Source organism: Betta splendens, chromosome 14 (genome assembly GCF_900634795.4).
Source record: "Betta splendens chromosome 14, fBetSpl5.4, whole genome shotgun sequence".
Lineage (NCBI taxonomy): Eukaryota > Metazoa > Chordata > Actinopteri > Anabantiformes > Osphronemidae > Betta > Betta splendens.
The window spans coordinates 7,812,076-7,837,652 of NC_040894.2; the positions used below are offsets into that span (position 1 = coordinate 7,812,076).

The 25,577-nt window shown below is 40.8% G+C and overlaps 1 protein-coding gene across 6 annotated transcripts; it reads right to left on the minus strand.

The window, feature by feature from the left end:
* Positions 1 to 377: 377 nt before the first annotated feature.
* On the minus strand, positions 378 to 24,974 carry klhl13 (kelch-like family member 13). 6 transcript variants are annotated; one of them, XM_055514678.1, is made up of 9 exons: positions 24,642 to 24,974; positions 23,438 to 23,509; positions 15,774 to 15,845; positions 12,135 to 12,276; positions 10,727 to 10,859; positions 9,582 to 9,778; positions 7,799 to 8,594; positions 5,521 to 5,634; positions 378 to 1,450 (listed from the first exon to the last, which is right to left on the minus strand). In XM_055514678.1, exons 2-9 carry the CDS (start codon positions 23,488 to 23,490, stop codon positions 963 to 965), a joined length of 1,995 nt encoding a protein of 664 aa, XP_055370653.1. In that variant the 5' UTR covers positions 23,491 to 23,509; positions 24,642 to 24,974; the 3' UTR covers positions 378 to 962. The 6 variants fall into 6 exon arrangements, with proteins under 6 accessions (XP_055370653.1, XP_055370654.1, XP_055370655.1 ...); XM_055514679.1 differs by having other exon boundaries at positions 24,552 to 24,974; XM_055514680.1 differs by lacking the exon at positions 15,774 to 15,845 and having other exon boundaries at positions 24,552 to 24,969.
* Positions 24,975 to 25,577: the final 603 nt, after the last annotated feature.

Below are 25,577 nucleotides of genomic sequence, written 5' to 3' on the forward strand. Positions count from 1 at the left end.
GAGGAGAAAGGACAGAGGTGGCGGCGCCGGTTTCCAGGGAACAGTGGTCAGCAGTGTGCTGTTGGGTTCACTTCACCTCTGCAGCTCATTCATTTCAATAGTTTACCAAGTAAGGACAGGGGAGGCCATCTTCTCTTTCACAGCTTATTAATGACCATACAGCTTGTGGCCGACGTGCAAGGCTTCAGGGAAATCATCATCAATCTGATCCAGTTACCCTGGATACTGTTCATGCAGCAAATACAAATGGAGTCCACTGATCGATCCACAGCTCCCACCTTAAGTCACCACATCAAATTGCATCTGACTTCACAGAACATGTATCGCACGTGTCAACAACTTGAGGGAATCGACTGCTTTAGTCATCAATGACAACATTTAATTACTTTCAAAATCATGTTTATTAAATTTAGAAAACACCATTTTGTTAACAGCTTCATAGCAATAGCAGGAAAGAACTGAAACTGTATGAGAGACGTAGATGGGGCCTTGGCCAACCCCTGAGTTAAAAACCAGCCGAGGTTCGGAGCTCGTCTGTCCCTAGGCTTCAGCTCTCTGGGGTCACCTGCATCTAACCTGGCAGAGACTAGACGAGGGAGAGAGTCAGTGTGGTAGTCAGCGTCTCAAGGTGGAGTGTCCTACGAAAACTTTGTAGACATCAGGTAGAAAAGTTGATTTTGCAAAGTCACTTTTCAAGTCAAGGTACTTCCTGCCAAAATATACCGAGTATGCAACATTAACATGTAATTAGGTTGCCGAACCGTTTCGGTATGTAGCTTTATTGACTTAGGGAGGGGGTTCTGCACAGCTTGAGGGGAGGTGGACTTGGGAACTTGGGGATACAGTACAGATGTAGTCCAAAGAGGAAGTGCAAACAATGTCTATAAGGTGTGTTTGTTGAGGGGGTTGGGTGGGAGGAGGGAAGGGGGGTGTGAGCATAGTGGGTTCCCCCCCTTTGCTCATCAAGGTGCTGAGAGGGGCGACTCTCTGGAGGGGGAGCCTGAAATATCCTCAGGGGGGAAAACTGTGAGAGTGCAGGCCCGGATGCCGCCCAGTGACTCCGGTAAGTCAAACACTTTGTGCCATTCGTCCTTCTCTGGGTCGTACTTCTGTACGATTTCCACCATGCAGCGATTGTTCCACGAGTACCCCCCCACCACGTAGATCTTATTCTCAAACACGGCCACGCCAACGTCACTCTGGCCTCGCAGCATGGGGGATATAGTTGTCCACAAGTCAAGGGCGGGGGAGTAGTACTCGCAGCTCAGCACGTCGTCGTAGTCGCTGGTACCTCGGAAGTGGTTTCCACCGATCACGTAAAGGCGGTCGCCCACCGTGCACATGCAGTGGAGGCCACGCACTGTAGTCATGGGCGCCTTCTGAGTCCATTTATCCGCATCCGGGTCGAAACACATTAGCTCCTTCTGAAAAGTGTCATGAGTAATTCCCCCTGCAGGAACAAAGCAAAAGGCTCAAATGAGAGCATTTAGGGGAAGAAAACAGATTTTACAGTTGTCAGTCAGACCAAGCAGTGACTCGTTCACTGATCAAGCTACATTTTCACTTTCACCGAAAACCATCTAATAGGAAGTGAAAAAAAAAAAAATAAACCTCATCATTCCTGACTCAACCTTCAATACAGTGTAAACCATCATTTACAAACTGGAGTGACACCAATATTCCAATATTGTATTGTTGTACAGTGTAATGTTGAGCAGATGATGAGCAGTCATTACAGAGCCAGAGCATGCAGACACACAGGCTGGCGATGGGATACACAAAAAAAAGTGGGGAGGAAGAGAAAAAAAAACAAAAAAACGGGACATGTCTACAGGGAAGGCTTAAAATAAAAGAGGAACACAATCCCAGCATGCATTTGGGTGGAAGCCAGCCCAACCCTCCCCCCCAAGGCAGAGTGACTAGCAGCAAATGCAGCGAAGATTTACGGAGCACGCTGAATGGAGGCACAAACCCTCTTTTTGCTGCTGCCCAGTGATCGTGTGCTCGGCTGATTGTTGCGGCCTGCGCTGCCTCATCGGCTGCCATGACTCAGATCACCTCCTTAATTGATCAAATCCAACGACAGCCTGACTATCCATTTTCTTTATCCAAGTAATCCGCGGGGCGAGTCGGCTATTAAAATCCTGACAACAGAACATTGCTGGAGGGGAGGTAGGGTCCTTATAATTCCTCTCAAGAGGCCCTGCTGCCGTTTCAATTTATTTTAAGGACTTTGGTCTTTCACTGTTACAGTGACATTTGATGAGTATTCTGGTACCAAGTAATGGCAGAACAGGCAAATATTTGCCAAGCTGAAGCCAAACACTTCACTTCCTTCTATAAGCGGCAAAGACCAGAGCTGTTAAGTATATTGTCTGTTACACATTCATAGTGCATAAAACACGTTTCGCTGAAAGTTTCCTTGTAAAACCAGTCGCCAGCTTGGGTGCTTAAATCAGTGCTGGAACTGAGAGAAGCCAATGACACAAAAGGTGAGAAGAGAAGAAGAAGAAAAAAAAAAACAGGCATCAGCAAATTCCAACGAATCCAGTGAAATGCACCGACTGTAATGAAACTGTCCCAACACGAGTTCCAGAAAAAATGGAGTGCAGTCAAATCCCTCCATCATATCACCGATTAATAAGCCACGTTCCTCCATATCAGCCCCTGAAGGGACCCTGACCTTCTACAATCAAACTAATTTGAGCTGCTGTTCGATATACTGCACAGGAGAAGATTACAAGTTCGGGCATTTGGGCCATTGTTGACAGATGCTGAGTCACAGAATGGTCCTATCCATGTCTATGAGGTTCAGCGCATTGTGTTGACTATGAAGGCGCTGTGTGTACTATGCAGAGCATACAGAACAGACTTTTGGACACTATATTACAACGAGTAGGAGGCAGGATATTTTCAGCGCACTATATAGATTGCAACAGTTTTAACCGACACCCACACTATTAGCAATGAGCAATGACAGTATGTCAATATGCACAACATTTGGTGTGCAGACATTACAGACACACTACCCACCCTGTGCTGCAATAAGAACCAATGCTATCTGGATAGGTACACTCAAAACACTCGCACGGATTTGGAAATATGATAATAACAAATATGTGCCTGTAACGATGTGTCTCAAAACACCTGAAGGTCTGAATTACTCAAAGCTTTCAGTATTTTCAATTACTGTAGAGAACTTAAATAGTCTGAACTATAAAGACCACATGATCTCACGCAGCCCTTTTACTCTCACGTGTGACCGTAGACCAGAGGATGCACTCCGACTCAGAATTTATGTCTGAACTCTGCCACACCACTTGAGCTGTGATGGTCTGTGGGCTGAGTGCATCTGTCAGGTTCATCCGGCTGACAAAATACCTCCAGACAGCACAGCGGCGGAGCCCGAGAATGTGACCTGATCTGCAGTGACGGAGAGACACACAACTGCACTTCGGTGTGGTTCACCTTGCACAGCGAGGCTACAAACCCTGAGACTGTGGGTGTGACATTATGGCCTGGGTGCCATAAAAGTCCTCTAATGAATTACACTTGTTTGCCTGCACCATTTGCATTAAAAGCGCTACTCCCTGCTCAGCGCCGTTATTCCAGCTAAGCTGTGCACGTTTCTTCGAATGATGAATTACAGTGCACAGCTGCATTTAGCTGCTTGATCAGCGCTACGCTGCATCTTCACCGTTTCAGCTGCTGCAGGTGCAGAGCATGACACCAGGCCATGGCTCAGCAAGGTGTTACAGTAATAAAATTGGAGGCTTTAAACCACCTAGATGAAAACAGAAATGGAAAAAACACTCACTATTGAAATATGTGGAAAATAAATACAGTGAATAAAGAGCAGATATGTTCCTCCGTCTGAGGAAAAATGATTGAAAAACAGCTGGCTACCAATAGATGAGCTCCGTCTGGATGCTGTTCACGTTCTCTGTGTATTTATTTTAAAAAGTGGAAACCTGACTTTCATCTTTGCTCTACTGTGATATCAATCTTCGACAAGTCATGTGGGAAGCGTAGTTTAAACTATGCCCCAGCCTTCTGCTTGCAAAAGAAAATACCAATTAATTCAAATACAGCTACTTGGCCCTTTGTAAAAATAATTGTGAAAAAATATCCAGTTATTGGTTTGTACAACGTTTCCAGAAAGAATGAAAGTGAATTAAGGGGCCGCACTGGTCAGTTTCACACTTCACTGCACACAGTGGCAGCTCCTGCAACGCTCGTGTTTGGGAGCAGGAGAAACAAGAGGTCTGATTGCTGGAAGAACCATGGCAGGTAATGTCCCATGTCTAGACCTACACGCTGCTGACAAGGGTGTTGCAGAAGTAATAAGATCTGTGGATTATGGATTTGATTCAATGGCTTTGTGCACAGTAATCAAAATCAAGGAGTATGTGTCAAATCTGTGTGCGTTTGCCATAAGCTTAATACTGCTGTTGCTAGAGATTAATATTTTATATATTCATTCATTTGCCAGTGTCAAGGTAAATATTATCTTCTATTTAAGCATTCCATAGGCTCTCATTGAAATTCCTATGTGCAGCTGCACATCTCAAACACTTGGTTTATTTCCTTGCTGTTGTGTACTCTGTGCTTTTTTACTAGATCTTTCTGGAATTTGAACTGTGATTCCTTCAAAAGCACTGTAAACGTGTATTTATTTTAGTGACTTTCAGGAAGCGACACATTTACATTTGTTACCTACCACATTAAAAAATAGCTTCACATTTTCCACATTTATGAAAAGTGTTTGTTCGTGTGCTGTAGAGGGATGACAGTACCCACGGCCAGAAGGGATTAACACAGACTCTTCTGTGTTACACCTCCTACACAGGTTTCAGTCCTCTACTTTCTCCATCCTTCCCCATTTCACTGCCACCCCCCCTTCTGACTCCCCCCTTCCTTTGTAGCATCGCTCTGGATTAGTCACACAGAAGAACTAGGGCTCATCTCCATAATGCAGGATTTGTTTTCAATCCTATGAAGTGAACAAGGACAGAGGTGACACCTAAAGAGTCAGTAGTGAGTGCCTATAGGCTCCATCTCAGTGCCCCCTCGCTGCCCCTGTCGAACATTGTGTTCAGCGTGGTGTGAGCAATACTACTTAAAATATACTCTCTCCACTCTCAAAAGGTGCCAATAGGTGAGAAATTGGCATATGACACAAAATTTAATTGTGTTTTACTGAAGACAAAGCAGAACTCACGAACGCGAACACACATCTCTCGATGACTCATGCAACACATGACACATGCAGTGAAGCTTGGAAGAAAGTTGTCAGATGAGGTAACCAGAACAGATTTCCTGGTGTTGATCGTTATAAGATGTAATCAGCTATTTGTTACCACGAGATGCAGAGAGAAGAAAAAAAATTGACCTAATTAGAAACTACAGCGAACTGAAATGAAATCCAATTACGATGACAAGATGTTAGATCTGTTTTTAACAGTACACTGCTTCCCTGACTTTGGGCTCATTGCAGATTTATTCATTTGAGCCACTTACCTGAAATATACATGTAGCCACCATACACTGTTCCTGCATGGCCGTAATGTGGCTCATTCATTTTGGCAACGTATGTCCATTCATTTGTCCTTGGGTTGTAGCACTCCACAGTAGCTTAAAGGAAGAGAGAGAAAAAAGAAGATATTAGCAGAAAGTAGGTCAAGACACAACTAAGAAGGACAAACAGCAGCAAATGAGGCCTTGGAGGGACTCGGCGTGGGAGCTACAACATGGATTTAAATACAGCACACAACCCTACCAGCACTGAACAAACCGACTCCATGGGAAATAGGAAAACTGAGATCCTACTCTGTAAAGGTCCCTGAGGATGCTTTCACTAGATCAATGTGAACATCAAGAGTTAGAGTATTTGTAGGTGAGCACGTGGAGGCTGGGTGAACCCCTAATAACCAGCGTAGATGGAGCTGCTGGTGAAAAGGCTTAGAGCAACAAGGAGGACCTTGCTGGAAATTCTGTCAAAGCAGAGGGCCAGTAGAAGACGTTTTGATCAACTTCAAGACCGGATGGTTTAAAAAAAAAAAAAAAAAAAAAAAAAGGTATTGGTTGAATTAAAGAGAATTTTAAAACATTCATACTGGGCCAGCTGAGGAGAGCTCGTCTAGTCTGCTTCCTCAAAGTGTAAAAAGAATCCAGCAGCTATTTTGTGGAGGTAGGACACAATGTACATAAAACAATGCTGGTATAGAAACTGTTGAATTGTGTGTTCACGAGGTGCTCACATTCAGGTCAAAGTTAAAACTGAAAAACATTCAGGTAGTGAACAAGGAGTTCAATCAGGCTAATGTACCTACTGTACAAACAAGAACAGAACCAGAGCAGTTACAAAAAATGCATTTGATTTCATATGAAGGTTTAATCTTCTTATAAAAAGCCTAAAAAGGTCACAATTCTGATTAGCACTAATTTCTGTTCCTACTAAAAATCAAGAGTACCCTCCAAGGAGCGAGCTGGCAGCTGGCATTATTCTCTGACCTTATACAGCAGCAAATCCCAGGGTGGGGGTCAAAGACACAGTAAATACTCCGTGGAGACAGGTCACAAAAGCAAAAAGAAAAAAGGAGTTTCACAAGACACAATCCGGTATTGTTTCATTAATATTGTCTTTAAATATTTTCTACTTGAACAAGCTTGCAGCCAAAACAAACTGAGAACCATCGACCTTGGGATTTTTGCTGTGTAATATTTCTCGTATGTAGTGCATCTCGTAAAAAGGAGGTAAAACAGGAAGTTAACACATTCCCATTCTCCTTTCTATAATAAAACTGTGTCAAAAGTAATCCCAAAGAAATATCAATGATTTTTATGAATCAAGCCTTTTTCCCCTCATTAATATGGAGATATGAACATTGCAGTAACTGTGAACCACTGATCCCAAGATCTCATTAGATTAAATCTGAATGTGGGACAATAAATACTGTACTCTACTAACTCACTGATTTTCAAATGTAAACAAGCATATTAAAAATAACATCTTTGTTGGTTGAAAGTATAATTTTTTAAGAAAAAAAAATCAGAACACACAACTAAGAGCACCAAACCAGATTAAAACCTTCCTCCACCTCCGCCTTTTAAATTCATTAAAGATAACAATAAAACCAGTATATGGCCTAGCCCAGAGAAAAAAAAATAACAAGGGTTGGGCACACCAGGGAAAAACATCATGGACAAACCACATGCAGCGCAAGGTCAGTGGAACGTAAAGCAGAAAAGGCAGTTGTGTAGACACGCAGTGAACTGTGGCTGTGCTCTTCGGTCTAATTATAACCCAGAGGAAGAGACACTCTGCACACTGGCCTCTATCTGCCCACTGCAGCTTCAGAGCAGGATTTAAGTATTGGGTGGCACCTCTCTGTGGTCCACAGTTACGGGTGCAGATTCCAGACGGGTTACTCAACATCAACCAAACAACAATAAACAGATAAAGATATCACAAAATGCAGATCTTAAGCGAAGTAATACATAATATAATACATTAAACTCAATATTAAGATGCATTCTCCCGTATTAAAGGTGTTGATGATCTTGTACATAGTGACTACCTTTTATTAAATGACACAGCCATTATGCATGCAACATGGAAGAGCAAATGATATATAGGTACAAGACTTGATTACCCATGTCAGCATGCTGGCAGGGTAAACTAAACACAGTCATTCTCCTGCTGCATTTTGATATTTAACTGGAAAATGTCATCCAATATTGACAAAAAGCTCTTACTACTGGCAAGAAAACAAAGAAAGCAGGGAAAAACACTCACCGAGCTCCCCGGCAGCATTCCGTCCCCCTACAGCGTAGAGGTGTCCCTTGAGTGCACTGAGGTGGAAGAAGGTGCGTTTCTCATTAAGGCATGCCACCTGGATCCACTTGTTGTAGCGAGGGTCATACCGGAACACCGTGTCCACCGCCGTCTTGCCTTTGGTGTCGTAGTTGCTTTGGCCGCCCACCACATAGAGGAAGTTGCCAATGACCGCGATGCCGTGTTGGTACCGCGGTGCATCCATGGGCGCCAGGGCCTTCCACTCATGGGCCTTCTCGTCGAACAGTCGCAGCTCCTTACTGACGACGAGCTGCTGGCGCAGGACCCCACCCAGGGTGACGAGATGGGCGCTGTCCGAGCGGATGGCTGTCCGTTCTGACTGCATAACTGGCTGCATGTAGGGCATCATTTGGTAGTTGCTAGCTTCCAGGAGAAGGTTGACACAGGTATTGTCCGTGCGCATAAAGTCAACCGTCTGCACGTGATTGATGAGCTCCTGCGGGTTCATGAGGGGAAACCGGATGTTCTTCATGAGCTTCGCGGCATAGTCCATGCGGCTGTCTTCGTAGCGCAGCCAACGGCACGCGGCCTTGAACAAGTCCAACTCCGTGCAGTGTTTCAAGCTGTTGCTGGATAGTACGAAAGCCAATCGTTCAAACGGTAGCTTGACAAACTCTCCTGTACCCAGCAGCGAGGGAAAGTTCTTCAGGATGAAGTTGTTGACATATTTGTCCACTTCTGTGAGATTATATGTGTTGGCAATGCGCCCCACCTCTACACAGTTGTCAAGAGAAACCTGCACAGAAGAAAAATCTAAATTTTGGCAAACAGCAGCTGACAGCAAACCACAGAGCATGAACAACTGGATCTTGTGTATAGAATCTCATTTCTGTAGAATGATTCTGCAAAGACAGAATCTGGCATAAAAGGGATGCTGCAGTCTTCAACTAAAACTACCAAGACAGCACAGAGCACACGCAGCAAGGAGTGTACAAGAGGAAGTTTTTCTCGGTTTTACATCAATGTAAACTTACTGTAACACATTTTAGCTTTAGACTGCATCAATAAGAAATGAGCAAACTTATACACTGAGGGAACATTGAAATATGACTGACTTCGTGTTAAACTGATATTTTAGAGATATTATTCTGTCCATTTTGAAGTAGAGCCGACTATGAATCGGTTTCATCTGATTTTTGAACGAAAGTGTGACAATAAATGGAGAGGAACAGCAAAACCGTGATGCGTTTTGCTAGTATCCTCGTCACTACTGGCAGGATGAGACAATACCTACGGCCCTATCACACTGCACAGTGCAGTGGGCCCTGGGTTTCTCCTGGTGCAGGATAATGGCCTCATGTGGCCAGAGTGTGTAGGCAGTTGCTGGAAGGCAAAGGCAAAGGCATGCCCCTGACTGGTTCTCAAGCTTCCTTGAGCACCTGTGGGACATTATGCATCGGTGTACCCAATACCACCAAGTAACATGACAGACTTTCCATTAGCTCACTGAGCCCTGATCCAGGTCTGGGAAGGAAACCCCAGATGAAATCCACACAACTTGGATAAGTGTGAAACTTGACATCTTGACAGTTTGATTTTCAGCATAATTGAGCTTTTTTGGGCTGTTGGATTGTGGTTTACGTTGACTATTGTTATGTAGTTCTAAACAATTTATACATTGGATCTAGGGAACAAATTTAAAAATCCTTACAAATTCACAATGTTTTCCCTTTATTTTTTCGTGCAGTACTACTACAAGACCATCCGTAGCTGGTTTCCTTACCCCTGATATAAGAAACACTTTGCAGAAGTCCAGCACAGGGAGAATTTGTAAGAAGCTGGCTGCTTCGAGTGTGTCTTGAAGATTCTCCATGTTAAGTGACAACTTGGCTGTGTAGATGAAGTCAATGATCTTCTTCAGGCCTATTCGATTAACTCCATGGAGCTTAATGCACATTAAGTCCTGTTCTTTCATCCCACCTGAAGCAGAAAAGAGAAAGCTTTAGAACAAAAAGGAAGCTACTTCAACAGGGTACAAGTCATGCATATCTTATTTAATTAGACTTTCTTAATCAAACCTATGAGTGGTCTTATACTGTAGCTATTTCTTCCACTTCTAACACAAAGCTAAAGCTGCTATTATGTATGTCTAGATGTTAATGAAAAAGGTTTAGTTCAAGAGTATGGATTTATGGTCTTAAAGGATACGTTTGCATTATTGCCTACCCAGCTCTCCAGTATCACCACCTACTGTGTAGTACCCTAACTCTGCAGTGCAATTTCTCACTTCAAGTCATTTCAAAAACTTTCTACACCATAACACTTATTTTAAATGTCAACTGTACAAAAATTCTTAAACTTTATGTAGTTTTAATTTTTTCGTAGCATTATTATTATTATATTTGACAATATATCATTTAAAAACAAACCAAAAAAATAATATCCTAAAACATCATCATTTAACATCCACTACATAGAATTCTTTCCACACAGTTGATTTAAAAAAGGTAATGAAGATTATTTTACATTTTGTGTGTCAAAGATTTTATTCGGCCACGTTTAGATTCAGATCCAGTATTTATTAGAAAAAAACAACCACAAATGCATAATAATGGCTTGATAAGGATGGTCTGGAATAATAGTAACATGATACTGGAGTAATGGGGGAAACAAGGTCAGGTTGTCATTTACTGTAACCCAGAGAAATTACTCACTGACATGACATGACATGACATGACGGTGTAAAAGCATAAAAATACTGTGCAGGAGGGAGCACATTTAAAGCAGGCAAGCTCACGCAAGACTGCAAAAACAAGTTCACCCCACATAAAATAAATAAGTGTCTAATTAGTACCGGTAAAATGCCTGTTGCACTAAGAAGCAGGTCTTCTGGTCTGTGAGAGGCTTTGAAGCTTTGTAGTAACACACCTGTGAACATGGCTTTGAAATAATCGGAGGAGGAGGCCATCATGGCGCGGTGTACAGGGAACGCTTCATCTCCATCCCCGGCTACCAGGGTGACGTCACATAGCAGACCCTCTATCCTCAGCTGGTCAAATCCCTGAGTACCAAAAAAAGTTACATACAGTACAAGCGTTAACAGGCTTTGCTGAGAGAGAGATGTCCTGGCCTGATTACAGAGAAGGGAACTGACAGAAACAGACTCAATGTTAGACCCGTACAAAACTGTAATTCCCACTAAAACACCGTTTACTCATGGTCTGTCAAATGTGAGCTCAAAAGCCCTGAATGGTACGTGGTGTCCCGCTGGTCCACTTGAGCTGCCTGACTGACGGTGGACTGCTTGTTTTCTTGACTGTCTTGCACATAGTTTAACTGGTTGAGAATGGCATGTTCAGAACTACAGCTATATTGTTCCCCTGTAGGCATAGCAACACAGAGGGGAGTTGTTCAGCATGGAGGCATTAGATAGAGTTTGAGATATTTTTTTTTTCCTTACCGTTTAGTGGTCTCCTGCATGCTTAAAGTCGCACAATTACTATATGGTCTTTTATCTACTTTCCAAACAGAAAACTTTTCTAACATACGTACCTCCTGTTTATATACAGTAGGCTGTTTACAAAGCCACCAGTAAACTGAGATTTACCATCAGGAAGCAAAGAAATATGGTCTGAATAATCATTATGATTCTGGTAATGTGCTGACACCAAGAGAAAACAAGCAGCAGAACTAGTCTATCCTTTTCAATGAGAGTTTGTGATGAAGGCCTGTGGCTACAGCATCCTGGGACTAAGCGCAACGCCAGCACCCACTACATATTAAGACAGATTCTTAACCAATACACATTATGCAAATGAAAAGAAGCCTTCTTCTCTGTAATGGTGTTGTTATTCAGCTCTGCTATTCAGAAACTATTACAAATCAGGTATTAACACAGGCAGAGGTCAGTTGTTTTCTGAATTCGATGTCCTTGGACTGTTAAGTGCAGGCTACCAATAGAGGATCTAACAATAGTTCAATAGTTATTACAATACATTATCTTTATAAGGAATTTAACAGCACATTCACATTTTGCTCACTTTTCAAATTACACAGAAGCCAGATTCCAAATCTAATGACTGCAGTGTTATTTAATCTATTTAATTGTTCACAGTAATTCTTGCCATTTGAAACGGTTTTGATTTTGCTGTTCGGGTTAAGAGAGGTCCTGTATTGTAATGTTAATGCTTCAGATGGCAAACCTTTATGCAGAGAGCTGGTTAGACTACTGTACATTGCTCAAAGAATCCTCAAAGGAGAAGGCAAATTATTATTATTGCACAAGCTTGACATTTGACTAAACATTCATTGTGTTGTTATGCATCTGAACTCTCACCTGAAGAACCACTGAGCTGTGTGTGTTGCTTGTAAAAAATCGAGTGTTTCCTGTCTTTGATGCCTGAAGGTGAGCAGAGATGCCCATATCACCATAGCCCAGAGCCACTTTCATGTGGGCGTCGTCGTCCTCCACAAGGGATCTAGTAGGAAAAAGGAGAGAAGAGGGTTTTGCTTAAAAACATAAAAAAAATACATGTTTCTATCTAATTTTAGCCTATGGAAAGTAGGACAAAGAAGTTTCCAAAGTGACCCTACTTAAGGACATATTGGGTGGTGGTAGCCCAATTGTTAGATAAGCGGTTACCTAAAAAGTTGCACATTTGTAAAACTGGACCAACAGGAGGGGGGAAATAATGACATCCATCCATCTAAACAACTCCTCAGAGGTCACACTATGACTGGCAGCTTCCATATTTGATTTTGTCTAGTACTTCAAAATATTTGAATACACAGTATGCGGTGTTTCTTTTCTTTCTACTTCCTGAGATGTCAGTATTAAATAACATTTTGTATAGGAGGAGCTCAGGATGTACATTATAACCAAATTATAGCTTCAAGACATTTTTCTCCCAAACAACAGTAATGACTTTTCAGTACATGGATCAGTCATCTAATGGTTTAGAAGACAAATATCTCAGTTATGTACTAAATTGCTGGGTTGTGTAATCGGAGAAGCAGCAGCAATAAATGTGCTATGTATATAACCCAAATTGTGCCTGACACACAACAACGGGGAGGCCAGGTACGGTGATGTTTCTAACTTAGTCAAGCCTGTCACTGTTTAGTGTTCTTGATGAAAGCACTTCTGTCCTACACAAAAATGCAGCGATTTCCCATTAGAATACAATGAAATTGAAAGAGAAAGCCATGCGCCAAACACATTGCTGCTATCAATCATGTAGGAAACTTTATATTTCTTTGTCTTTGCTTGAGTATTTATAAGCGGAAAGGTCATAAATACCTTTAATAATACCTTTCCTAGGTCTTACCAAGCAGAGAACTGATTTACAAACTTCTGTGTTTTAAAGCTATAGTCAACATGTTAAAATATAATAAAACCTTTAGTATGTGTGAGGCTTTGAAGCATATTGGGTGTGGATGTCTCCTTCCTTGATTAAGTGCACAGAGAGCGATGAGAAGTGAATACGACATGAAATAAACAAACTGCCCAGCAGAAAACCTAGCGCAGAATTGCTATGTTTTGTAATCTGACAAGTGATACATAAAACAACCTGGGAGACTGCTGATGACTGAAATAAAATGACTTTTTGTAAAGTTTTTTTCACTGTGTAATCATTTTGTAAACAGACATCTGTCAGGAAAAGCAACGAGAAAAATGCTAAACTGAGTTTAATATTATAGCTGTCTATAATTTCATTTTTTCAACAGTCAAACTATAAAATGCTTTACACGTCACAAATTGTGCAATAACTAGAACCAAAATTTGCAGTCTAATATGGAGTAAATCCCATAACTGCTCCACGGAGAATGAAGTGGAAAGACAGCAAGTGTGACTCAAAACCCCAGGGGGAACACTCTCGGGATATCACTCCTGGGATATTAGTACAATTTGTGCTGAGAAAACTGACAAACAAAAAAGCTCATTTGGGTAGTAAAAAAAAAAAAAAAAAAAAAAAAAAGAAAGAGTCCGTGGGATGTTGCAAGATTGTCTCTATAGATTTATATATATAAGTAGAGACAGGCTCAAATTAAGACAAGCTCCTGAGGGTTCCCTTGTTCCAAGGTTACAACCAATCTTTTAAACCTGTTCAGAAAAGGTTTAGGATGATACATGCTTATAATTAATATGGTAAAATTGTATGTTAATCATTTACGGATCACTTGTGACTGAAATAAAGTGAACAATTCGATAGCAGCATCCATTTGATTTTAATCCTGTCTCTGTACGGGGAGACGCAACGTCTATGAATAACACACTGAATAATGAGCTATCTTAAAATACTACAACTATTCCCCTTCAATATATATAGCGAGATAACAATAGAGTCAATGAATGTGACATTCGAGACACAAGAGACTTCATCTTCAGGTGAAGACAGGCCTGCTTATAAAAATATGTGGTTCAGCTTCAAATACATCTCACATGTACACATCTTGAAACATCCCAGCGCTTGTCAGGTGACAAAGACTAATGCGTTTTGGGTTGATTATACAAACAAACAAAGAAAAATTAAATTACATTTTACAATATTTTCGTTTTCTGCATAAATTAAACATAAAATGTGATCTAGGCATCACCATACTCACAATATGGTGCACAGAAAGGTCTGATCTTTTGTATATACCACACCTATTTAACACAGTGACGAGAAAAAAGAAACAGCAAACGTACTTTAACACATCATTGGAAATGTTGTGTTTGCTAATATTTGTGACAGTGATGAAGATCAAACCTCATTTCATGACCAATTTATGCAAATGGGTGGGGTGTTGAATTGCTTCCTTATACACTTGCAACTGTATAAGGAAGCAATTCAATAATGTCTGTTTCAATGTCTGTTTTTAGAAAGTGGAACATTTTACCATAACAAAATAGTCCTTGTATTTTCAGGATCAAAAGACATTTTAATGCAGACATAAAGGGGACGGACAACTAGCTAGTTTACAATCCCAATAACCAGCAAAATAGTCTTTTATTTGCATTTTTAAAATTATAGTCTATAACTGTTAGTGTTGGGCTTCTAATGAAAAAAATAGCAGACATAAGGACACTTCATCCAATTTGTTTATCAGTAAAGGTTTATATGAAGTGATCCCTTTAAGGTTTGTCAAGCATACTGCCATAAATATAATTCATATAGAAGGGGACCTTCGTCATGCTACAGTATGTGTGGCTACTGCACGCAGAGTCTGAGGGAGTTTAAACCTATTAATACTTGGAGACAGGTTTATGGACCACCCTTGATTACACATTTCATGGCAAAGCTGTGAGTCACAATTACCCAAAGTAATCTGGATCTGAAAAACAGTTAGACACCAGCATAATTCTGTGGTTGTATAATCTGGTTAAAGTCAGAAATGCAGGATTTGCAACATCTGTGGGTCCAAGAGGAAACAACTCAACTTTTATTCCAGAAACACACTTCACTTTAGTGACTGAACATTTTGTCATCCCATGTCGACTCGTATCTTTGCATTTGAACATGTAAAAACTGGTGCCAACAGTCCCCCCCCAAAAAAGTACTAGGCTAAAGACATTTGGGGTATAAGCAGCATTAGACAAATACTGGGAGAAGGTCAGGTTGAATCTAATCTTCATTCTTTTCACATGCTGTACGAAAACCAAGGAACAAGTGGAAAGACCAGTGAGGAGATATCAAAAAGAAAACAAACACAAAGCCACAGGAGGTAAGGAAAACCACAACCTGATGGTCTACACTACACATGCTGAAGTCTATTACATACATAACTAAATGTTTAATACTCTACAACAGGTACATTTCTCCAATGACAATGAGAGGATGGGATCAAAAACAAGGCACAATTTACAAGGAGATGATCATGGACCACATCTTGTATTTTCTGCACACCACTAAACGCTGAGAATCTGGCACGGCTCAAACGGTGGTCACAATCACACTGACACACAGCACAGGCAATGTACTGGTACATTTACCCCGTCAGGTGGTAAGTCGGACAGGCAGCGAGGAGAGAGTGGGTTGTCCAAACCACAAAGGAGTGTTGGTGGCTGCCAGAACGAAACAAAGAAGACAACAGCTACAGCATCCCACATAAAAGTTCTGCTCTTCTCAAAGACAGCAGAGATCACAGGCCAAATCTCTAACTGCAAATATGACCAGTCAGTGAGAAAAAGAACAAAACACACAACAAAAAAAACTTTAGCACAACTCAGCCATTTCTGAATTGGTCCAGGAAAACCTGGACCAAGATCTAGACCCCTCCTTCATAAGTTCACAATACTAACAATACTAATGCAATGGCAGCTTAAGGTGTGACTTTATTTGCTATATTAAACCTTTGTTTAATTTATTTATAACTAATCGCTAGGTTTTTGTGTTTCCTGTGAACCAGTTCAAGTTTACATACAACATTTTATTCCCCACAGTAGTAACCACTCCACCACAGCATCTCTCATTGCAGCACACCTCCCTTATTAGAACACTAGGAAACAAAAAAATTAAAAATCTGTCAGTATCTCATGAAGGTGTGAGCTCTTGCTTCCGTATCCCAACCTCACACACAAACGATGTACGGCAGAAAGTGTTAGATGTGCACTGTATTGAATGCAGAGAATTTATGCAATACTAAAATGGAAGATGTTTTTTTTGATTGTTTTTTTAAACACAGACACTGGTTTTTCCAGCCATTTATTAGAGTTGCGGTAAAAAGGAAGCAATCACTTATCATATTATTGCAAACATCTGTGTCCCATGTGTCAGACAAATGGGATTTTGCTGTGCCCATTCTGATTAAAATCTGCACTTCCTAATTACTGCTCTGGCTTAACTAACTCAATGGATAGCTGCAAATGAGAAATTTAATATTAATGCTTTTATGCATTATGGAAATTACATAAAGAAAATCAGTTTTTGGGCACTTATAAAAAAGTGTAAGGAAATCTGCTTAATGTTGAACAAACGCACAAAGAGCCATAGTGTAAAAAAAGCTCAAGAAATTAAAAATCTATATTCTGTGATTGTGTTGCATTCTTTAGATTCAATTCAGATTTATGATCTGGAACAATGAAGTGACAAAGTAAGGGTTTCACTCCATCTGTAGGATAAACTACCCATGATCTCCAGATAATTGTTCCAATTGCTACTATAATCTTAGCAGACTGTACGCCTTAATGACTCTGTAATTAAACTTTATAATCAAAGAGCACATTAAGGTCAAGGCCTTCTCATCAATGTGCTGACAACTTCAAGTGTAACTAAAAATAAAATTTCAAAAGCACGTGGTTAAGCCGAGCAAGGAAGGAAGCTTCAGAATGCATTTTCATGTGGGTGGTGCACACAAATCTGTCAACATGAACCAAAAGCTAAATTAACCTGAAGGGTCCTGAGAGTAGAAACGTGACCCAGCTAAGAATATTAAAAAAACAACACACAACTGCAGTCAAAGTAATATTACCGTGGGTAGAAAGTTTTAAATATTTTCAGCAACCACAAAAAAATAGGCCAGTCTGCAGATCTGGGGCATTATTCAGCATATGTAGACTAAGTAGGGGATGTGCACTCAAGTACTGAATCCAGACTCTAAACAAAACGGCAAGATATGTGTCAAAGCAGCGGGGAATAAGTGTCAGCATAATTTTGCCTGGATTCAAATGAGCAGAGGCACAGTTCTGCATACAGACGGCGCAATCTAAACACAAACGCAATCGTTAAAGTGAACCCCCCCATTGTAAAGATAATTAACACTACCAAGGTGAATTTAATATGATTCATTCCATAATGGAGTTCAAGACACCACATTCTTTTTATTTTAGGTTTTGATTTATTTACTTTTTTTTTTTTTTTTTAAACCAGACATCCTTGACCAATCAGCTGTGTAGTGAATCCTCACCTAGCTTCATTACAGTTTAACAGTGTATGTGTGTGTGCATGAGTGAGTGAGTGAGAAAGTGACACGGGCAAAGACATTACTTTTTTCAGACTGAAATCCCTGGGTGAATATTGCATTATGTACAAATAGCAAGTAATCAAAAGAATCTTAAAGCCTATTTCAAAAGGCTGGTAAATTAAAAGCTCTATCACCATTTAAAATGTTTACTAAACTTATCGGCAGCACAGATAGGCTTTAACTGCGTGTCCAGAGAAAACATGGACAGATGAATGTTGAAAATGCAGCACAGTGCGGGCCATATTTAGGAAAACCAGCAGATGTTGCACTCAGCACGGGGTCATTCATTATCCCATGTTTCTCAGATAAACAATAATACATGCAAATGTAAAACAAAAATGATCATGTCATTTTACATCACTGTGATCAGTGACTCGGTAGGCAAGAAAAAAAAAGATACATCATTTAATTTAAAAATCTACATCTGAAAGCTGTCAGTTGACATTCTTCTTGACCGATATAGCACAAAAAGCATGAGAGAGTAGTTCCCGTAACGCACATGCTGGTATGCATACTTAAGCAAAGTCACAAATGTATGCTACGCCTGATGGTGGGTCCTGCCATCACTACACTGATCAGCAAATTTACAATATGCTGACAAGTATTGTAGTTTTAGCGTTTTTTGTCAGTGATGGTTAATATTTAAACTCAAATTAAAAGGTCAACCGTCAAGTGCAGACTCCAGCTCTCATGCAGGTGGATGTCACTCGTAATAGCGACTATGTTCTGATTATTTTAGAAAAGATGATTTGTTTAATGATTAAAAAGTAATGCATCTGGCCTATTAGGTAGGTATGTATGCTTGTATGTATGTAAACTAATGCGCCATTTACCTCTGACAGCGTAACATAATAACAGCAGCACAGGATATGACCGTGATATGAGAAGCATCTACATTTGAAAATGTCTATTAAATAGGCTTTAAGAGTTTTTATTTTTTTTAAAGTTGTATGCAAGTATGTTAAAAGGTTTTACTAGAGCCTCAGATCCTGCCACCCTAAGAATAGTCCTCCAGACTCTACTTTTAAAGACTGAGCAAAGTCTAAAAAACATATTATTGCAATTTACAAGCATCTACTGTAACCAGGGTGGGGAAGGTCCTATTATCAAAAACAACCTATGAGAAACAGATGCAGATATGTACCTTTTAACATTGAATGTCACAACGTGCAAAAAAGAAAACAAGTAACGATGAATGGGATTACTAAAGACAGCAGTCACACACACACACACACAGCTTAGAATTGAACCACCCTAAGACGAAGGATGATATTTATTTCAATAACTTAAGTCAAAACAAAAGAAAAGCCCTTATGAATGCACGACCTATACTTGCAGTCAAAGATTAAGGTGGTTAAAATAAAGGCGAGCACATTGCACAAACAAGTCTAAATACTTAACACCTCACGTATGTCAGGTATTCCAAGAACTCTGTGTACTCAACGCATCACAATGACAAAGTATTACTCTCCCAGCAAACCAAGTTAAAAATGTCTCAAGCCAAATGGACAGACCAATCAAGAGGCTATAAAGCGAGTGCTGCCTGACCACAGAGAAACCTATAATTGGGGATCTAATATCATGCTGCCTGAAAACATAGCTTACAATAAACATGCTTCAAAATAGTAAGTGGTCTAGTGGGTCAGAACCACACTGGCAGCATAAGGTGGAGTCTTAAGGCTTGACTATGCTTCACTTGCCCAGTGTGTGTACAGTATTTGATATAAATATGTAAAGCTGAGTCACTTGAGTAGTGGATGCACTTATTGTGCTTCCAGGCTTTTATGAGTTGTCTTCTTTTTGCTTTTTAAACAATGTTAGGTACTGTGTATATACACTGTAGATTCTATCACTAATAATAATAATAATAATAATAACAACTATTATTATTATTATTATTATTATTATTATTATTATTATTGCTACAAATAAGATAAGAAAATTACTGGCAAGGACACAGGCATGAATGTCAATAGGTATAAGTAAAAAAAATCATATATATAAAATTACAATATGCATAGTGTCAATATTGAACAAATTAAAATTTACTAAGTAACAATTTAAAATACAATGTAATAAATTATAAATAATGCAAAAACTGAATCTGAAGCATGAATTTCTCTTGCACTCATGTTCAAAGTAAACAGTTGTGTAAAACTAGCTAAATAGGCTCTTAAGCTTATAAGTAATGGTAAGTGAAAACTGCATTAATCCAATTTTGTAAAAACCCATCCAAGTATAAGCCCTGCTAGCCTATAAAACTACCTTTAGGCTATCAGCTAACCTAGCCTGACTTAAATTGCCCCCACCCCACCAAGAATTTGCTTCTCTCTCTCTGTAGGTCAAAGCAATGTTGGCACTTGACTGATGAGAAATCAAATAAGACACTCGTCCTATTTCAGCACATCTCTGGAAACCAGGCTGATGGGGAGGATGGCGAAAGCCTATGTGAAGTCCTTTCATTTTACCCTTCCCCCCCTCCTGAACAGTAGCAGATGACAATAGCTTCTAAACCAGGGCACACCAGACATCCTGACAAAGGCAGGCTCCTCCCAAGCTGCTCAATCCCTGCTCCCAAATAAACACAGCCACAGGGAGAGGGCAAGAGCTGGGGATGTGGTGCTTGCCATGTCCGGGCTGGTGACAATGGAAGTCATTCTGCCCAAGAGCAAAGCGTTCTGCCAACAGACCATAAAATGCATACTGAACAAGCCAAACCGCTTGACACGCTACAAGGTTCAATCGCATTCTGCCTAATTAGGTCTGCAACAAAAACACAGTTGCGTGGCGGTAATTTTTTAAAGCTTAACATAAACCTGAAAACAAACAAATTTACACTCTGAATACATTGCCAAAGCAGCACAATGTGAATTGTGTCCAGCTCTTACTCACATGTAGGCAGGCGAAAGGGGTGAGGACCTGGATGTCTTAAGAACTGGCACTGGGAATTTCCAGCTGACAGGAGAACCGCTTTTCCATTTCAACGGCATGTTGTTGTCACCAGAATGGTGCTAAAGCAGTACCAACAGCAAAAACCATTTCCACGAAAAGACTTCCAGTGCAGTCTTCCATCCCACTCTGCCCACACCATTCAAGGGGGTGGGAGAGCAGCAGTTAACGCACACAGGTCGAGGCAGTGCAGGCTACAGCCAGGGTTGTGACTTTAGCGGCAGCGCTGGGAAGCCAATAGGTTGCATCCACCACGACTGCTTGCCCTGCTGCATTCACGGCTGTCTCGTGGTAGGAGGGGGAAACAAGCCCTGCCTTCCCATCACCCTTTCAGAGTTTGTGAACCGCCTAGAAAATGAGCAACAGCGCCCCCTTGTTGAGATCACGGTTCTGGGAGACAATCGCAGGAAAGAAAATTAAGAACTGAATGTTCAATGACACCCATATATATGCGAAATCAGTAAGTTATTTTAGTGAGTGGTAAAGCATAACATTAAAAGTGAGTTTAGCTTTAAGTAAATTTAGAAGCGAATTTTCAGAAAATATTAAAAAGAGCACTATTTGCATTTTTAAGAAGGTGTAGTAATAAAATATATACAGGCATTAAATGTAGTCCAATGTTGTAATCTAGTATCTTCCAGCTTACTTACAGTAGTCACTTTGTTTGACATATTGTCAATTCCGATTAGTTCTGCTCCATCGGGTAAAGATTAAACTGCCACAGTCAAAATAACAAGGGCGGCCCGTTCAGTCAATACTGTCACAAAACAAACTTTGGAAAACTTTCCTTTTCTACATTATTTACCATTCCAACAAACTATTGATCAAAAAGGTTTCATTAGACATTTTAAAGTGGAAGCACAAATTGCTTCTCTTGACAGAGTTGATATTTCTTCTCAAAAGCTGTCCATCAGTTTAGATAATTGGTCCTAATGCCACATTTCAGCTTCATTCTGTACAGTATGTGCAAGTACAAGGACTGAGGTTATTTCTTTATTCTGCATTTCTTTTTCCATTTAACCCCAAATGATAATGGCAAGCTAATAGTAATTAATTCACTCTGGTAATTAGTTCCCTGGACTGTTGCATTTAAAAGATATGAATATGTATATTAACTTGTAAAACAGACATGTTTCAAGGCATCCTGGGTATGACTCATTGTTTTACATAGACATCCTTGTACTGACCCTTTCCCCATTTTCTGCCAAGCCTGTCGGTCCACCTTTGGGCCTCATAGCTTATACCTTAAACGGTGGAGTGACCTTGTCTGCAGCAGGGCAGCCATCATGTCTCCTCTGACAAAGCCTAAAAGCTCTAAGCTACACCTGTTATCCTCAGCTCTACAATGCTGTTCTCCCAAAACTGGCACCCACTCTGATGTGTGAGAAAAATCATTACTTCTTGGCTTTTACATTTCACACTGTGTGTAGCAGAGTGTGATTGCATACTATTGAAAGCATTTTGAATTGAAGTATAAAAGAGGCCTCTTTTAAACACATTATCTGTCAACATCGATGTTAAATTCAAGATCTGAGTAATTCAACAACACTTTCCACATTTCTCTTTCACTCACTTAAATAAAGCCAAAATTATGTTTTAAAGAGAAATCTGTAATTTCCATTTTATTGCATCCTCTACCTGCATTAATTACAGTTCTTTGGTCTAAAAACTGACTACATCCATAACTGCCTATCCAGTTGGTGTAGTTTCTCATCCACCTCCACACAGTGACACTTTTGTTCAGAGAGCTTTTCTGCAACAGACTTGATAAAACACTCAAAAACTGCCAAGCAAGTTCATGTCCCCAATGCTTCAATGTGCAGGTCTAATTCCAAGATATTCCCATATGAAGCCAATGGATACTGCCCACAGAAAGAAAGAAAAAGGACATTTGTACAGCTAAAACTTTCAGCAGAAAAACAAAGCCAGCATTACCACGTCCTAATATAACTTCTAAATGTCTATTTCAATATTGACCTCAGTAAGTCATGTGTATCCTTGTACTGTCAATCCTCCATACCCAAATAAAACGTGTTCAAATGTGCTGAGCCATCTGTTATTTTCTCTCTTGCTGGAAGTCACGCGTAGCATATTGAACTCAAGATAGCCACGTGTGAAGCTGCAAAATGCCTTTATGTTAACACGAATTGTGTTGTCTAAACACAAACAGCTATAGAACAATTTAGGTTTAGCCACAGGCGAGCAAATAATTACTTAAAAGAAAAGTGCCTGTGTGTTGCATTGTGTATTGACAGTCTGTTTACTCTCTACATTTGCTGATAGTCCACAATCCACTACAGTTTCCTTATTATAGCACTTCCATTGTGTAATCTGAATAAATTTCCAACCTACAGTATGTTCAGTTAAGATTTATTTTTTAAATGGGCAGGTGCCCACTTCCCTGCTTCTGTGACTGGGGTGTTCTGTCATGGACAGTGAGACAATGAAATACGAACGCACTACACCTGTAAAAGGATTCAGAAGAGCTGCAACCCACCCCCCTCTGTGCTTTAAGTACCTGTCCTGCTTTTCTTTCTTACAACCTAATCAGGGATTATCTGATTAACGCTTAGGATTCCAGGGGGAAGCAATACATCAGTCACGCAGTTCCAGGTGGTAATGTTAAAAACAGCAAAAAAGACTGAAAGCAAACTTTGACAACCTAAAGAAAGGTGCTTATTTGTATTGAATCAATAATAAAACAGGTCCTAACAACAACATCGGAGCAGGAGTCAGTGTTGTTACCTGTCATGCAGTCCAACAGGCATCGTCTCCCCTCTGTGCACAGGGTGCTCCATACCCTCGCCAAAATCACACCTCAAAACACAGAAAAGTAGCACTTATCCCGTTTGTTGACAGACATGCGCAGTGTGAAGCTGATATTCAATCTCCACGACGTGCAGAGAGGAAGAAAAAAGTAAGCGACAAAGTTACACTGGCAACCTGTTACGTGGCGTAAACTACATAAACGCCCCTCTGTGCCCGGATCCCACCGCTAAACTGGACCGGGAGAATCCCCGCTGGGATTTCGGGTTGATTGCGAGGTGCGGGACCTCCTTCACCCTCAGTCTCCGCCGCAGACACGTTTTTCACTTGTTGCTTTTCACATAACTAGGCTAATTACAGCTAAAAATATCCGTAGCGTGCGCGCTGCTGGACAGAGGGACATTTCTAGGATAAAGCTCCTTAGGTTTCGGGCGTTGAAAATAAAAGAGCGCACAAACCAATCTCTGATGTAATGAATGCAATAAAGTTTGCAGGATAGTTGCTTTAAAGCCGTAGTCGTGAGCGCGTTTTGGACGCGATCGTAGTTGACGCACAGCTGGTGGCGGTGACAGGTCGCCTCTGCAAAGTGCTGAGGTTTAGACGGACGGGGAGTGTTTAGAGCTAGCTAAGTGGCGCATGCAGGGGGAAACTAAGTCCAAGACCAGGTAGCCGGTGTGCTAGCAGAAGCTTGGGCTGCCGTCGTTTACAAACGTGGTGTTGAAATCCCGACTACACAAATGTGTTGTGAAGCCCGTGAGCGTGGGAGCCCCGTGAACCCGTTCGCGTGTTCCCCGTCTCCCACTGTCATTACAGCTCCAGTGGGAGCAGGCTAAAGCTAGCCAGCTAGGCTAGCCCTTTAGTGTTAACAGCGGCTAGCTGGAAATAACGTCGGACAAGCACGGCGGCCGCCTGCGTGGCTGTCAAGTTAGTCACAGTCAAATTATGCGGACGTTTTCCGCCAACTGTTCGCTCAGCACTAACCAGCGACACCGCCAACCTGCGGAGTCCCACCATGAGTTAGTTGGGTTAGTTAGTAGTTAGTATGGTTGGCTGGTTTGACACCAACAGCATGATTGTGACTAACGTGACTTACTGGTATTTGTTCAAGTCAATTCACAGTCTATGGCATTTCACGGCGTCTGAAACGTGTGTTGAATAGACTTTTAAAGAAGAGCTAGCATACCTTTAACACCGACAGAGCGTTAACTAGCGTCCTTGTTTTCCTTCTCAGCCCTCAAATCCACTTATGCCACCGGAGCCTCCTTCCCCGCTTTATCCAATGCAGTCGCCGCTTACTGGGAGCGCTGGAGCATCCAAACTTGCTGTTGGTGGAAGAGTATGGCCATCTGTTCCCATTGGCTCCAAGCGTGTTGCTAAAAAAAGTGGTTCCAAAGCAGACTCGTCTGTCTAGAGCGTGTCAAGTGGGAAACTAATGGGCTGCATCGCTGGGCTCCACTCCATTGTTTGTGGGCATTTATATGTGTGTCCGAAAGGTCCAGCTGGTCTGGACGACACTCGGCCTGAGCTCCCGGCGCGATCACTCGGTTTGAAAGTGACAGCGCACACTGGTACAGAATGGGGCATATAGAAGGAACCTCCTGCTGTGATTGCTCTGACTGAAGCACAAATTTGAACTTTTAGGCTGATTATCCTAATACGATTCATTCATTTCATTTCATTCAACATTTCTAAGTGGGCTAATTGGGATATAGGAGGATATAGGTTTTACTTTACTGGTACACGTCATATATATATATATATATATATATATATATATATATATATATATATATATATATATATATATATATATATATATATATATATATATATATATATATATGCTGATGACAGCAGCCTTGCAAAATTGATGACAAGTGAGTATGGTCTTGGTGCTTATTATGTATTCATGAATAGGAAACAGTTTATGGGTTTTAAAAGAAAAATGCTAAGTGTAAAGGACATATCCATTAATTCTGGTCTACTTAGTACCCTCTGCATCATGTATGCAAATTTATGTTCATGTTTTACCAAGGTGACTAATTCTGACCTCACGACCTGTGCTGGCTGTTAAACAAGTTTCTGATTGCTATGCACTTGCATGTAATTATATTTTCTA